At 59.1% G+C, this 16473-nt stretch overlaps 1 protein-coding gene across 9 annotated transcripts in view; it reads right to left on the reverse strand.

Annotated features, from left to right (window-relative positions):
- AGPAT3 (1-acylglycerol-3-phosphate O-acyltransferase 3) overlaps window positions 1–16473 on the reverse strand; it is a 151699-nt gene that overhangs the window by 15375 nt on the left and 119851 nt on the right. For 5 of the 9 annotated variants that reach the window (XM_021679252.1, XM_021679254.2, XM_021679251.1 and 2 more), the window contains exons 2-3: window positions 6949–7175; window positions 595–764 (exon numbers count right to left, since the gene is read on the reverse strand). In XM_021679252.1, coding sequence (XP_021534927.1) covers window positions 595–764; window positions 6949–7126 — 348 coding nt within the window. In that variant the 5' untranslated portion in view covers window positions 7127–7175. Of the gene's footprint in view, window positions 1–594; window positions 765–2810; window positions 2849–6948; window positions 7176–12758; window positions 12898–16473 lie in introns of those variants that run through there. The other 4 variants (XM_021679250.1, XM_021679257.1, XM_021679258.1 and 1 more) reach the window with 3 other exon arrangements.

Consider the following 16473-nt stretch of genomic DNA (forward strand, 5'->3'; position numbering starts at 1 on the left):
CTGCTCACCCCCAGCACCTTCCCAGAACGCCTGTGTGGCTCACCCCCAACACCTCCCTGGAACACTGCACTGCTCACCCCCAACACCTCCCCAGGAACACTGCACTGCTCACCCCCAGCACCTCCCCGGGACCTCGCACTGCTCACCCCCAGCACCTCCCCGGGACCCCCATGTGGCTCACCCCCAGCACCTTCCCAGAACGCCTGTGTGGCTCACCCCCAACACCCCCCCGGCACCCTGCACTGCTCCCCCCCAGCACCCCCCCGGGACCCCGCACTGCTCACCCCCACCCCCTCCCCGGGACCCCGCACTGCTCACCCCCAGCACCTCCCCGGGACCCCGCACTGCTCACCCCCAGCACCTCCCCGGGACCCCGCACTGCTCACCCCCAGCACCTCCCCGGGACCCCCATGTGGCTCACCCCCAGCACCTTCCCAGAACGCCTGTGTGGCTCACCCCCAACACCTCCCTGGAACACTGCACTGCTCACCCCCAACACCTCCCCAGGAACACTGCACTGCTCACCCCCAGCACCTCCCCGGGACCTCGCACTGCTCACCCCCAGCACCTCCCCGGGACCCCCATGTGGCTCACCCCCAGCACGCCAAACCGCTCACACATGGTCCACCCACAGAGGAAATCAATTTCAAAGTTGTGGTTGAGGATGATGACCACGTGCTCCTTGCCGAAACGGTCCACCGTGGCCTGGTCCGTGAACAGCGTGCACTCCGTGCAGGACCACCACTCCAGCAGCATGACCAACTCTGCAGACACAGGGGAGCGGCGTCAGCAGGTGCAGGACGCTGGGCTTGGATACGGAAACCCCGCTGCAGGAGGTGCCGGCCAAGCCCGTGCTCAGGGGACTTTTACAGAATGTTCATCCAGGTGGGACTTCCAGCTAGAAATGAGTTTTGATGGTTTAGGTTTCATAAATTTAATTTTCCAAAATTGTAATGACCTTTTCTAAACAAAAGTCAGGGAAAAGACAAATGGAAAGCAGAAGTGGAAGAAAACCGTAATCTTAGGTGGACGTCTTTATGTCCCATTATGATTCCCACAGGTGCTGTGATTTGAGGGACGATCACATTTTTACCACAGAATGGTCGGCAGTGTGACTATGCCCACCACGGTGACCCCACGGACCAAGAAGCACAGCTTTCGCGCTCAGGATCACCATAGGACGGCCCCGTTGTTTTTGTGCTCAACACCAGCCCCTCCATCTTCTGATGGGACCGGCCCTGGGGGATGGAGGTCAGGGCTTGGAGAGCAGGCTCCACGTCTGACTGCCTGGGCCTCAGTTTCCCCATTTACAGAAAGGAGAAAATAGTGGCTTCCTTACAGGGCCCCTGGAGGACTCCACGGGCCACAGCTCACGACGTTAACACCCAAGAACCAGATGACTGGGGCTGGTCCCTCCTTCCCGATGGGCATCCCCACCAGCCTGGGGCAAGATGGGGGCTGCATAAGCTCTGTGCCCCATGTGATGCTGATCACGCAGCCTCTGGGGTCCCTTCCTTCTCTGTAAGGTGGGAGCTGGACGGAAGGTCTGCCCCTCAGATGATACCTGGACACTCACCAGCCACAGTCCCTGCCACCCGGGAGACAACCCGAGGCAGGGTCAGCGGAAAAGGCCACCTGTCAGAGGCAAACCCGGCACCAGTGACCCTGCTAGCCCTGGCCGCTTCTAGCCCGCATTCACAAGCCTGGAGAAAGGCGCAGGCGTGGAAGACAAACGATCCAAACAGACCTTTCTCGAGTATTTACAGGCGGCCCACAAGCACACGAGATGATGCTCAGTATCACCAGCCATCAGGATGCGCCCAAACCGCAGTGAGACACCCTTCCCGCTCCTCGGGATGGCTGTCACCGGACACCGACGGGAGAGACAGGAGCCCCGCCTGGCGCCGTGCACGTGCTGGGCACTTTCTCGGTAACTGGTGTCCACACGGAGCTCGGGGACGGCCCCGCGATCGCACCCCAGGGATCTGCCCAGGAGCCACGAGAACAGGTGTCCCTGCAAACACCTGTGCACGGATGCTCAAAGCGCCGAGCAGCAGACACCCCAAATGCCCACTGAGCCATGGCCGGCCGCACCACCAGTCCCGCCGCTGCGTCACGTGACCCAGCCGCAACCTGGGCGAGCCTGGGAAACAGTGAGTCCGTCTTGAAGGACCGACCCGTAGGGGCTGCATGCGATGTCCAGAACGGGCAAACCCACAGACAGGAGGCAGCGGACTGACTGCAGGGCTGGGGGATGGGCGGCGGCTGTGAGTGCCTATGGGGTTTCTTTCTGGGGTGACTACACCAGGACCACTGGGCTGTACGGACTGTATAAAGCGGGGATTTTGTCTCGGTAAAGCTGTTGAAAAGAAAAGGAAGGAAATCAGAGGCCAGGAGGCCGGCCGCTTGCGCATCTAGAAGCGTCCCCTGCTGATGCGGGGAGACACAGCCCAGAGCCGCCCTCTCCCTCTCTCTCTGTGGCTCTTGTTTATCGGATGGCGGCAGCCCTGGCAGGGCCTGCGCCAAGTCCCCGGGGGTGAGCTGGTTCACGAGGGACTATGGTGGAGACTGTTGCTTCTAAAGAGACTTGCTGGGGAATGGGGGAGTGTTTTTTCCATTATCCTAGTAAGAACACTTGAGACGCGCCCTCCGAACACACCTCCAGTGCACAATCCGGCACCGTTACCACGGGGCACAGGGCTGGACGGCGCACCACATCACCAACCCTAGGCCCCTCCAGGGTGCGGCCGATTTCAGGTCCCTTTTGGAAGCGGGATGGGGCAGTACGTGTCCTTCTGGGACCAGCTCACCTCACTTCACGCGATGTCCTGAGGTTTCAGCCGTGTTATCCCCTGTGGCAAGAGTCCCTGTGTAAAGGCCAAATAATTTCCCACTGCACGTAGGACCGCGTTTTCTCTATCCATTCATCCATCGCTGGACATGTGTTCAGACTGTGGGCTCGTGGGAACGACGCTGCCGCGGACACGGGCAAGTTCTTTCTTATCCTTCGTTCGAGAGGAGCCAATACGGCCTCAGCCTCCTGACTCAGAGCCGCCAAGGGCGGGAGTGCAGTGCGCTACTGAGCCGCAGGCTGGCTCGGGGGGCCCCCTCCCCAGCTGTGTGGCCCCACCTGCGAGAGGGACGGCACAGGCCCCTCCTCGCAGGTGCTCCAGAGCGGGGCCGCCTCGCGGTCAACGTCCATGAACGCTGGCTCTCCCAGCCATCCCTGTGTTCCAGAGGCACCCAGAGACCACAGACGGAGGGCCAGATGGACAGGCACCCCAAATCCCCCACAGACGTTCTGTGAGGACGAGCCACGGCCCGTCCCGGAGAGCGGCTCTGTCGGAGCATCACCAGGCTGCTCCTCCCCGCCCGCCAGTCGGCAGCCCAGGGCACGGTGGGCGGGGGTGCCTGCCCATCTCATCTGGAGACAAGCAGCCTCTCTGTCTGTGGAGCGTGGAGCCGCCAGGCGGCTGCCAGCCCGCTGTCGGTGCCTGCAACCCTGGCCCCGCGGGGGAGCACTCTGAAGGAGTCTTGCTGGTGGGCTCCTGGACCCAGCCCTCATTTTTCGGTGTGATTTCCTTCATTCAGAATGAGCAAGCTCTCTCTTTCAGCCACTCGCTGCGCATCGCCGTTCTCAAACTCCCTGCATTGACTCGATCTGGATAGAGTGGCTGCGAGGGAGGCGATTTTCTCTTTTCCAGCCAGGAAGGTTCGGCGTGGCCAGGTCAGCGGGAGCCAGGGCCTGGACGAGGGTCACACTGGGAACACGCTCAGAGCGGCTAGCGGGAGGGCGCCAGGCATCACAGGGTGAGAGCAGGGTTCGCGTCCAGCCAGACACTGGACAGTGGCTCAGGGTCATTAAAACAATGATGTGACTGCAGCCCTCCCCGCATGCCCCTGTAATCTGGGGGAGCCTTCCACTCAGTCCAATTCGGAGGGCGACACCTGTGGAACACCCCCGCTTCAGCGGGTCCCTCGGGGGCTCCCACAGCCTCGCGCTCAGCAACAGAAGGCTGGCGCCCCTCGCCGGCGTCTGGGATGCTCCCCGCACAAGGGGCTCACTCCAGTCTGCTTCCCGCCGGGAGACAGGTTTTGTTCTCAGGCTTTCCTCCACTTCGTTGTCTTTGTTACAAAAATGCATTTGTCTTTGCTTTTTTAACCCATCTTCTTCTAAGAGTTAGTCTGATGTCTGTTTCCCACCCCACCTTTTGTTAGCAAAGTCTGACATCAGAGGCCGCTGTCCTCCTGGCGAATACCAGAAGGAGAAGTGAGCCCAGTGGGACTGGAACTCTCCCCCAACGTCCCCTCCCTCCCCCCCTCCCTCACCCCACGCACACAGCCCCCCCGACCCCCACCCCCGCTTCTGCCCTGACTGGTTCTGGTTCAGCCTCACAAACCGGGCATGGTCATTACTTAACAGCATCGCTTAGATGTACCTACTCACCAATTTCTCTGACTGCCCTCTTTCCAGCACCTCAGACCCTGCTGTATGATAGCTTTTGTTCTTCCTAAAGAACTTCTCCGACGGGAATGTCAGGTGCAAATCGTGGGCCGCGAGTGCCGCCGCTCTTGGCTGGCATCAGACTGTTCTAGGTCACCCTCGTTTGAACGACCGCCGTCGGTCGGTCTGTCCATTCCTGCCGGCACTCGGGCTTTCCCGTCTGGGTATTTCTGCACCTGCTCTTTGTCTCCACCATGTGTGACCTCCCTGGGGCGTGTCTGAGCGTGCGTGTCGGTTTATTTTCCCTGCTGGGAACACGCTGCCCTCGAGGAGTCACAGCACCACGTCTTCATCCACCCAGGAGGATCCTGTCCCAGCACCGCCTGCCGCGCCCCCTCCACAGACCCGGCCTCTCTCCCCGTCCTCCTTTCAGCCCGTGTCACCCTCTCCTCCCGGGTCTCTGCCGCACACTCGCGTCACTGTGCCTGGTCTCCCGTGAGCTGGGTCCAACGTGACGTCACATTCACCAGCACCAGCTGACAGTTCACTCTAACAATACTCTACAATTACAATTTTTATTTATGGGCGTTCTATCTGATTCCTTTGTCACCGTTTGCTAGTGTTTTGTCTAAATCTGCCGGATGTTTCTTGTCCTCCGACTATGAGTTCATATTTGCTTTGTCTTGATCTGTGAGATTCTTCGAGCCTAAAGTGGGAGGTATTTCCCCCAGACAAGCTGATCCCAAGGGGCACTGCTAACCTGCTCCACCCCAGCCACGGCTCCGGGTCTAGTTAAATCCAGTCCCCCCCCTGCAGCTGGTCCATCTGGGGCCCCTGGAAGGCAAGCTCGAGGTTCGGTGCCAGCCCCCGCTCTCTGCTGAGGGGATGGGGCAGCGCTAAGAGGTTCCCTTTACGTACTGTGCCCCCAGCCACGTGCTAACAAGCCGGCCTCATCCAGGACTGAGCTGTTTGGGAGTGTTTTAACCTTACAATCCTGCTGCAGGTGGAGTTACAATTTAGTTTTTATTAATCAGTATTTGCCCTTTTGGTGTGTATTTCTCTTACCCAATTATACTCACGAGCAGCTCACTGTATGTTTCACACGACAGGATTTTTAATTCTCCCTCCCCCACCCCCACAAAAATCTTTTATCTGAAAGAGAAAACAAACCCTGGTAACTGAAGCTGTTAAGCGTGTAAGGCAAGCTAAAGCTATGGGCCAGCTTGCCGGTCTCGGCCGAGGCCGCAGGAAGTCACGGGCCTCCGAGCCTCCTTGGAGGTCTTCCTGCCTCTGCTCCCGAGCTGGGAGGCTAACGGAGACTCACCGTTTCCCAGAGGATATAAAATGGGTATTGTTTTCTCTTTACTATAAAAGAAACATGGTCTTAAGCTCAAAAACATAAACAGCGCAAAGTCAGACATATACGTAAATAAATGTAAACAGTAAAAAGGAAAAGGAAAAAAATAGAAACCAAACAAGCAGTAAATAAGTAAAACATAACAATGCACAAAGTGGAAGCCCCTCGTTTCTCCAGTCCCTGGGTATTCGGTTTCCTGGCGACCCGGGGGACCCTCCAGGCACGACCAGCATGCACACGTGCACACCCAGCACACGCCGTCCTCAAAGAAACAGCAGTGTGCCCTGAACCTCGTTGTGCGCCTTCCCCTTTCGCTTAGAAATGTATTTTGCAGATGGCTCTGCGTCAGTAGGGAGACGCCCTCACTGGTCAGGGCTGCGGGGGTCCGCGGCGCACTCACCGTACTCGCGCCCCGCGAAGGGGGCACTACGGTGGCTGCCGGTTTGTGCTGATGTCCAAGTGGTAAAAGGAGAAGGTCTGTACTGACGGTGCTTCTGCAGGAAGCACTCAGGCACATTCGTATCTTGTGGGACAACGGTCCAGCCCCGGCAACCGTGGGCTTTGCTGTGGGGCGCTGGCGTCTCCGTCACCCGGCAGGTGGGGACTGATTTTACACGCACACGCACACGCAGGTGCACGTCGGCCACAGACACACGTCTACACGCGTACGTGAGATCAAAGCGGGCAAGGGTCCTTGTCCTTGACAGACAGGTGCTCGCACGCACCAGAGAGCAGACAGGCCACCCGCGGTTGGCTCGCGGCGCCCCGCTGCTCGGCTGGCGAACCGAGTTCATATCTGTCCTCAAATATCCAAGACCATGTTAACCATACAAAACTGCGTCCTCGGTGGGTCCAAGCGGTCGGCTGTCGGGATGTCATTCGGCTCAACCCCGTGGAGAGGCTGAGCACCCTCCGCGTGTCTGCTGGCCACCCCTGAGCAGCCCCTCTGTTCCCACGTGGGGACCGCCAGCAGGGCCCCACCTGCCGCACACGTCATCGGGAGCATTCCCCACCCCAGGGGCCCCCGCCCGGCAGGGAGTGCAGGCCGGTCTGTTCGGGGTTCGGGTTCGTCTGGCACAAAGGACGTCCTTTCCCCCCTGCTGCCCAGCCCCCACCTCCCCGCATGCGCGGCGCGGGCAACACTCACGGCTCCACAGCGAGTAGGCGAGGCGGCAGTTGAGCCGGCGGTAAAGTTGCTTGTTCACCGGCCAGAGGACTAGCGTGCAGAGCTGGACGAAGTTGATGACCAGCCCGCTCACCACGAAGACGAACCCGATGAGCAGGTGCACCATGAACTGGGTCTTCAGGTAGGCGAGCAGGCCCATGGTCGCTACTCAGTAGCGAGTGCAAGGTCCTTCACTGAGAAGAGCCGTCCTGGAAAGGACAGGGACAGCAGTGAGGACGGGTGCCTGGGACCCCGGCGGCGGCATGCGGAGGACGACCCACGGGGTGCGCAGCAGAGCCCGCCAGCCAGCGGCTCACTCACGCCACTCTCTGCGGCCTTTCCTTCTGGAAGGGACATAAGCCACTCATACGTCACGCACACCACCCCCCCCCACACTACACACTCTCACACACACCACGCACACACACCACATGCACACCACACACACACCCCCATGCACACAAGAAAGGAAGAAAAAAACCTAAACGAATGCCCCCAAATATTACTAGTGATTGATTACCTCTAGGAAAAAGCATTACAGATAGTTTTTATTTTAGACGTTTTTTAGCATCATTTAAAAGATCAAACTGCACATGAAATCTCTATAGAACAGATCCATACTATCTCAACGATTTAATTCCCACACTGTGGTGCACTTGGAAGCTAAGAGCCTCTGTCTGGGCTCTGGCACAGCACGGTGACTCACCCAGGGGCCTAACCAGTCTTTCTCCCTTTTCCACGTGCATCTCTTACTTCCAACAGTGAAGCCCAAAGCTCACACTTCTTGGCTGCGCTTGTCCCGTGAGCTGCCCTGTAACCCCCCCCCTCGTGGCAGAGAACCAAGCAGGAAGCTGTGATCCAAACTCAGGGCTGCCCGTGGTCCGCAGGAGAGGGGCCCGCATGCTCTCTGGGGATGGGGCGCGGAGCTGGCTCTGAGACAGGCTCCCCGACTCTCCAGGGCAGGTCCTGCTTCACTCTACAAGCTGAGCACACCTGGGGGCACCAGGGGGCCGGCTGCCCCCCGAGACCAAACCGACTGTGCTGGAAACAGGCCGCTGTGATTTCTGAGGCTGAGTCGCAAAAGCACAACTTTTGCCCGGCCCCTGGTCCTCACGTGGTCGGCTCAGGGGGAGCCAGTTGCCGTGTCAGGAGGACATTGGCAGCGAAAGCTGGCCGTCCAGGCCCAGTCAGGCCTTCGGATGCCACAGCCCCTCTGCAGCCCCAAGCCACCAGCCCGCTGTGGCTGAAGGGACAGGGAGGGCAACTAAGGGCAGTGTCTATCTCAGACCAGTGCTGGGATGGTTTGTTACTAACTGGTTACTCCGCAGTTACTGTAACTGATCCTCTGAACCTAAAGAACAGAAAACACATGGGGACAGCAAGACACTTCCTACTACATTGTTGGGGACGCTGCAAACCCTCCCCTCCAAGCAAACAGCAGCACAGACAGCTGACTTGTTCGGGGTCCAACCGTGAGAAGGAGTAGGACCAGATTCCAACGTAGGCAGTGAGATTGCGTCCACACACTTCCCACGGGCAGGGGACGCTTCTGGAAGGCAGAGTCCCGAACATGCCAGCCAGGCCAGGCCTGACAACGTACTCCTTCCGTGTACTAGAGCTAATGGCTTTGTCTGGACCCGGCACCAATGCCCATCCTCTAGCACCTAACCGGCAGGCTCTCTACCCACACTCCCACCAGAATAACCAGGGTCCCCAGAAGCCAGCACATAGATTGCCGTATCAGCCGTGATGCTTTTAAAAGCAGATTCCCAGGTTCCATGGCCGGCCTGCTGATTCCATCACCGGGGCACGAGGTACATGTCCATCAAGGTGCAGCTCAGCACAGCTCAGATGTGCTCACTGGTGCGCAGGGTGAGGGCACTTGGAAAGCCACGGCCATGGGGGCCGTGGTCACATCAGGGTGCTTCCCTTCATCCCTGCCCAGGCAGCGCCCAGGCCCTGGCAACGCCACCAGCCTCTGGCACTGTGGATCTGGCTTCCTTTTCTCTAGGCTCACGTGAGTAGAAACACCCAGCAGCTGCCTTGTGGCTCAGCACAACGTACACACCACCGTTCAGCCTGAAGGCACATCGACCTTCCACGGCGCGGAGGTCCCGGTCTGCCGACTCACCTGCCCATGGCGCCTGGCGACCATGCATGCTCGAGCACAAGTCTGTGCGAACGCAGTCTCTCACTCGGGAATCTATTTCAACCCCGAGGTTATGAAGTAGCCGGTCCCTGGGCTGCCGGGTCTCTGATGTAAAAGTCCATCCCCAGGATTCCCTGCAGAGCTGCACCGACCCTTAGACATGCGTTTCTCAGGGCCTCACCACCACCACACCCCTGTCTGCAACGCTGGCGTCCGGGGTCCAGCTGGCCCCCCTGCCCCAGACCCCGGGGCTCGGCAGGGACCCTGACGAGGGCTGACGGATGTGGCCTGGAGCTTCGTTCCGACAGCTAGCCTTCTTTATGACTCACGTTCACGACCTGCCCTTGTCCTTCCACGGTCACCCCAGGTTGGTCCCACCGCTGTCTGCTGGGCTCCCAGGACCCGAGGGTGAGCGTGGCCCTGGGCTCTCCTGAGGCTGGCGTGTTCTGACCTGCTGCTGGCCACCTGCCTGGGCTGTCAGTCTCTGGCTTGGATGCCCCAGAAGTGGGGTCCAAATGCATGACTCCATCACTCCCTGTGGGCCAGACTCCATACTAAGGAACATCAGCCGCAGCGGTTCAGGGGTCCTCCCACATGCCCACCCCACGAGAGCACCCAGTGCTGACCGTCTGCTTGGATGCTGCCCCGCTCGGCCCGCACGCCCCCAGCCTTTCCCCGGCCTCGATGGACACAGCAGGAGTGCGGTGGGGGAGGCGCAACTCAGGCTGCCGAGAGCGCCTAAAAACGGCTTAACTCTGACCAGACAAGTGTAAGTCAGGCTCTGCACGTTTGCACACAGTCCGGCACTCTGTCAAGTTTTCATTTTTAAATAGAACTCCATTCTTGCAAATGCAGCCCATGGGGTCTGATGCTCGCGGCGCCCGCCAGCCACCACCACCACCGTCCGTGTTCAAAACACACAGCACCGAGCTCTTCTGTAAAGTCAGGAAATGCATTTCATTGCACTTCCCCTTGAGGTCCTCTGCAGGACCTTATTGTAATGTAGCAGATGATGCTTCAGGGTCTAAGATTCTCTAACAGAAATCCGAACAAATACCCAAGCTTGCGTTTCTGCTGCAGGGCCGCAAGCTAAGCAGCTCCCCCTGCAAGCGAAGTACTTGGTGACGCTCCATCCTGATCATCTCCGTCTGCGCGTCACCTCTGCTTATGACCGACCGTGCTCAGGGCATCGGGAACTCTGGGTGATGCCCCAGGATTAGGACCCGCAGCGCTGGGGCGTGCTCGTCCGAGCTCCTACAGACAACGCTACACTGTGCCCATGCGGGTTTCCCTCGTATCCGTTTCCCGACAGCATACCACACTTCCGTAGGTCAGAGTCCTCTGAGCCCAATCCGGGGTGTCACGGTATCACATGGTGATCTTCGTTTGCAGGTTCCTGATGACTATGAAGTGATGATAAATCCCATAAGGTGGGTTCTTGGAGTCTAGACCTCCATGTTACAGATGAAGAAACTGAGGCCCAGCGGCTTCAAGACCTGCCGCTCAGGACAGGGAAGCCAGAGCCCAGCACTTACTCACAACGCTGCTCCCCGACGTGAGCGCCCAATACATGGAGAGGAGAAGGCCCAGCATGCAGCCCTTCACCCTGCCTAAAGGACACCGGGATGAGCCCCCAGCGCCCAGGCCTCCGAAGACACCAACTGCTTACGAGGAGCCTGGAGGCAGAACAGCCAGCCTGTCCCCCTCCCACGGCACTTTCACGCTAATGCTCGGATGCCGTCGCCGAGGCAGCAAGGAAGCCTGGCCTGTCTCTAAGTCCCTTCATTAGATAGTAGGTCTAGGTTGTTCCAGAATCCTGCATCTGCACAACTTGATCCTGACGGTGAGATGGCTGCCTCCTGAGTTTGCACCCCTAGGCGAGCTGCAGGGGGCAGGGGACGAGCTGCACGCTCAGGCTCCTCAAAGTGGGGGTACAGTGTGGAGCCAGCCCCCCAGGCTAGAAGGCCCAGAACTGACTGCTGGCCAATCGACAGGGGCAGAGGGCCAGGCGGCTTGGCGAGGCTGAGCTGAAGTTGTTCGCAGAGCAGCAAGGCGGCCTCACGTGGGAGCTTCGGCGCCACCGGCCACCGCAGGGACGCCGGCCCCGGGCCTCCAGCCCCCCAAGAAGCGGGACCCTCAGTGGTTCTGACACCCTGTCCCTCCCAGGGCTTCCGCTGCTGATTCCAAGCCCGCAGTTCCCGCCGCCGAGCTGTCTGTGGCTCAGGGCCCTGAGGGGAAGCGAAGAAGCACCGTGGCGCAGCTCAGCACCGTCCTGAGCAGGGCCTGACCACTCTCAGACCCCAGGGGGGCACCTCTCGTTATGGCTGAATGGAGTCCCCCAAAAGCTATGGCAGGGTCTTAACCGCCAGCACCTGAGAATGCGGCTGTATGTGGAGACCAGGTCCTTAAAGAGGTGATGGCATTAGATGAGGTCATTGGGGTGGGCCGTAACGCAATCCGCCCGTGTCCCCAGGAGAGAGGTTAGGACACAGCCTCCCTCAGAGGCAGGCCATGTGAAGACACAGGCGGACACGTCATCTGCAAACAGGTTCTTCCCTCACAGCCCTCCGCAGGAGCCAACGCTGCCAAGCCCTTGATCTCCGACGTCAGCCTCCAGGCTGTGGGAATAAATGTCCGCCTGGCCCTTGGCGCTATGACCCGGCTGCCCCAGCGCAGCGATCCACCTCTTACAAATATTCAGGCCTCGTTCCCAGTCCCGTAATTCGAGAAGCGTGCAGGCCCACTCCCACGTCCTGCTGTAAGCTTGGCGCTGCCGCCCAGGGCCTGCCCCAGGGCCTGCCGGTGAACTGCTGCTGGGCCTTCCCGAGCTCAAGGGCAGACCTGTCACCAGATGCCCACAGACCCTCTCTCCCCAGCACTGGCCCTATTGTCCCTCTTCGTCATGAACTAGCCAGTCCGGTGGTCTGACATTCAGATATCCTCCCAGGCAACTCCCCACCCTCCATCTTGGTGGAAACCCCCATATTTCCAACAAAGCCTTTGCACGGGAACAGAAACCGAGGTCCACCATCCTCTACACCCTCAGTGGTGGCCGGTGACCGTGTGCGGACGGGCTGCCATTTCGTTTCCGCGTGGACTCAGCGCCTTTCGCGCCTCTGCACCTCCCCCACACGGTGTCCATGTCACGGCGGGGAAGCAGCATGGGACCCTGCGACGGCATCAAGCGGCCCCGCGGCCGTGCCTCCAGTGTGGAGCTGCGCTCGTGACCCACAGTCCCGGCCCCTGGGAGCCCGGGAGGAGACGCCGCCGCGGTCGGCCACTCCGCCCGCCGCCCCGTCCCGCCGCGCTCAGAGGCCGGCGGCCTCAGCTGGCCTGTCTGAGGGTGGGTTAACCTCGGGCAGACGGGGGCTGGCGATGGCAGAAGACATTAAATACGCCAGAGATGCATCGCTTTTGACGTTTGATGCGTGGTCTGAATTATGGGGCTAAGAACCGCTGCGTTCCAGGTGGATTTCGGTCATCTGCACTCAGAGTGCATCGTGAAGCAGAACTAAGAGGCGGCCGCCAGCTCCCTCCCTTCCTCCTTGCCTGTCCGCTCTCCCACCCCACAGGCGAGCACCCCCGTGCAGCGCGCAGAGCTGCCCCGGCCTGCTCCCAGGCAAACAGGAAGGCTGGGCTTTACCAGGCGTGAGCCCCGGTGTTCGGTCTGCGTGTGGAGAGTTCTCCGAGTCAGGCAGCTCCGGAGGACATGCTCTCTGAACAGGACGGACTGCTGAAAACAAAGAGGAGAGGAGAGAGAGAGAGAGAGAGCATGGCCTCTCCCAAATATTCCTCAACTACCTAACATAATGCAGGTGGCAACGTGACGCAGAACCAGGACCAAGCCTCATGCTGGCTGAGCAAACACACCTCACTCACGGTAGGACTCTAGCTGCTTGACCGGCTCCTCCTGGCTCTTGCTGTAGACACGGCCTGGACGAGCGTGTCTGGGAGGTGCCCCGGCCCACGGCCGATCTGATGTGAGCCGGGAGCCCAGGGCCGCTGGCGGCAGACATCCTGCTGACAGCGACACGGCGGGGCAGAGCCAGCCCGCGGCCTGGGAGGCACCACCTCAGAGGGTGCCCGGCGCCAGGAGCAGGGCACACACCCTGCGGCACTCGATGACATCACGAGTGAGAACACAATGCCGCCACTCCTGTCCACGCTGAGCTCGCCCCGATGCCGAGAGAAAGGGCTGTATCCCTTCAGCGGGTTACTGAACGAGGCCAGGAAGCAGCAAAGGTATTTTCACGAGTCCAGCTAAAATTTCAGATTAGAAAAACACAGTCCTCTTTTTGAGGCTTTAAGGGGCTACCTTTAGTCCCTGGGTAAATTCATTTACAGGGACCACCTTGTCCTTCTATCGGCCGAAAAACAGGACATATTACTTTGCTAATAATCATCTGTTGCCAGTCCAACCTCAGCATTTGGAACCACCAAGAAGTCTAAAAATCTAAGAGGAGGAGTAAAATCATCACTATTTGCAGATGACAGGACTCTATCCTGTAAACCCAAGAGAAGCCGCTGTAACCGAAGCACTACCACGACCAGGGACAGGTGCAGAGTGGTGGAGAGAGGAAACACAATGGACAGAGATCCATCCACGTTCTCGGAACATCCGATAACGAGCTCTAACTGAAGTCACTGAGGGCACCACGACAACAGAGAGGTGTAGTTATTTCTGACTTAGTGGTTCCAGGACCCTGGCCCCAGGGGGTCATCTGAGACCCTGGAGCAACCCAGGCTGGCTTCAGGGCTCCCCCCACAGACAGAGGCCTCGCAGCCTCCCCACTAAGTGAGGGTGGAAGGTGGGCCCCACGGCGGTGGATTCATAGCCCCAGGCGCAGACTGGCCGACTGTAGCCACTCGAATGACCCCAGTGGAGACCAGCAGCGGGACCTCCCAACGGGGCCCAGCCCAGATTGCTGAGCCATGGAATCCGTGAGCCAATAAGGCGGTGGCAGCTCTGAGCACTGCATCTAGGGTGTTTTGTTAGATAGTGATACATGATACAGGAATGACACACGAACCAGTCTTTCTAAGATCCTTTATAAATGCAACTGAATCCTAATTAAAATACCAACAGGTCCCCACCCTGCCCTGGAACCAGATAGGCAGATCCTACAGCTCATATGGAAAAGCAAACAGGACAGAGAAGCCGAGAAACCATGAGAAAGAGCCAGGGAGTAGTAGCCTACAAGATATCCCAGCTGCTACAGAGCCTCGATAATGCAGGGTGAGGCCTGGGCCTCCGAGCCGACAAGCAGACCCGCGAAGGCAAGCAGGGCTGGCGCCCGCACACCCCACAACCACCACCCACACCCGCGTGCTGGACAACCTGCCTTACACATGCACTCACTTCCCGTCGTGTCTGCACTTGGGCACACTTGTCTTTCTATTGCGTTTAATGCTGTTACAATGAACAGAACCCAAAATGGACTTAACGCCATTACCAGGCTCATGAGAATCCTAGCATCACATATTTTCTCAACCAATGGGTAAAAAAGATCCAATTAAATGACATACGAAAACCTCCCCTCAGGCCCCACCAGTACCACGCAGCCTCTGTGGGCTCCCCCACCACACGACGCCAGGTGGGAATCGAACCCTAAGAGGGCACGCCAGCCCCAGATCTAAGCCCTAAAGGAACCCCACCCCCTCTTGGAACTGCTGGTCTGGGATGTACGTGGGACCCCGTTCCAGGCAGTGGGACACAGGGAAGAAGTCTGCAGGGACTTCCAGGAAGGCATCTGCTCTCCTAGGATAAGAGACAGATCCCTCTGGCAACGCCCTTTGCCCTTGGCCCTCTTCAGCGAGGAAGGGTGTTCCAGCCTTCCTGGGATCCAGAAGACCCACAGTGTGGACAGGAGGAAGCCCCTGGTCCTCTGAGGCCGGAGACCATGCAGGCAGCTCCCGTCTGCGAGAGGCAGAGAGGACGGAGTGGCAGGATTTAACTCCTGGCTCCCCACCGCCATTTCTATTACTATTACTCGCGCAGGTCTGCATAGACCACGTCGGTGCTCCATCCCGGTTTGCCACACGGACGACACGTGCTACCTGTACGTACATTTGTGACCAGCAGCACGGCTTCTTCATCTTGAACTTCTCACACCCCATCACACCACGCCCATGAAAAGGTTCCTGGAAGAACAATGGGACCAGAGCCTCTGGGAGCGCGTCCACCCAAGAGTCTCCTCTGAGAGCCTCAAACTCTGGCCCGACACAGACAGGCCGCGGTCTCTGGGGAGCAGGTGCACAAAGCTCGTGGGAGAAGTGGCTTGGGGCTCAGAGAAAAGGGAGCCGCCAATGTCGCCGGACTCATTGGAGACCCTCCAGGCAAGAGGCTTCCAGAAGAGCCACGTGGATCAAAGCGGCCCCCGCCCCAGGCCACCCCCCTGGTGGTGGTAACACTCATCCCAGCAGGTGCCATCTGAGAAGGGAATGGGAACCGCGGACCGAGGACAAGGACAGTAGGGCTGTCACCCCCCGGCGGTGGCTGCTGGGTCTGTTCCCACCGTCACGTCTGTGGAAGCCTGGCAGGTGGGGGAGGCCAGAGCTGAGCGTGCACAGCAGGGGAGGGGGGGGGTGGGCAGCTGCTGAAGGACCTCTGGGCCCCCACCACACCCCACCTACCCCAGCTCTGCAAGCTCCAGCGTCGTTGGTCCCTCTGAGGTGGTTCAAATGGTTTTACTGGCTGCAGCAGTGATGTTCGTGGTGGGAGGGATGTGAGAAGCTCCCACAGCCTGGTGACTACACACTAGATCTGTGACAAGTCCCTGGGCCTGCAGGACACAGCAGGCGCTCCTCACACCAAGGCAGCTGGTGGTGCCAGAGCAGAAGAATGCTCTCCAGTGGGGCAGATTGTGGCAACCGAGTCCCAAAATGCATGCATGCACACACAGGCTCTCATACGCGCATGTGCACACATGTACACACTCTCATACACACAGGCACACATGTGCACACACGCACACAATACTCTCATACATGCATGCGCATACGCTCTCATGCTCTCGTGCACAATGCTCGTACACAAAGGCGCACACGTGCACACACGTGCTCTCGTACACGCACATAAGCATGTGCACCACACGCTCATGAAGGCACAACGTGTGCACATGTATGCACAGTGCTCTCATACACGCAGGCACATGTGCACATGTGATGTACATGTGCTTTCACACATGCATACATGCACACTCATGCACACACGCATGCATGTGCACACGTGCTCTCATACACACACAATGCACACTCTCATAATGCATGCACACACGTTCTCATACACGCATGAATGCACACTCATGCATGTGCACACGTGCTCTCATACGCACACACAACGCACGCTCTCATGCATG

This window comes from Neomonachus schauinslandi, chromosome 1, assembly GCF_002201575.2.
Source record: "Neomonachus schauinslandi chromosome 1, ASM220157v2, whole genome shotgun sequence".
Classification (NCBI taxonomy): Eukaryota; Metazoa; Chordata; class Mammalia; order Carnivora; family Phocidae; genus Neomonachus; species Neomonachus schauinslandi.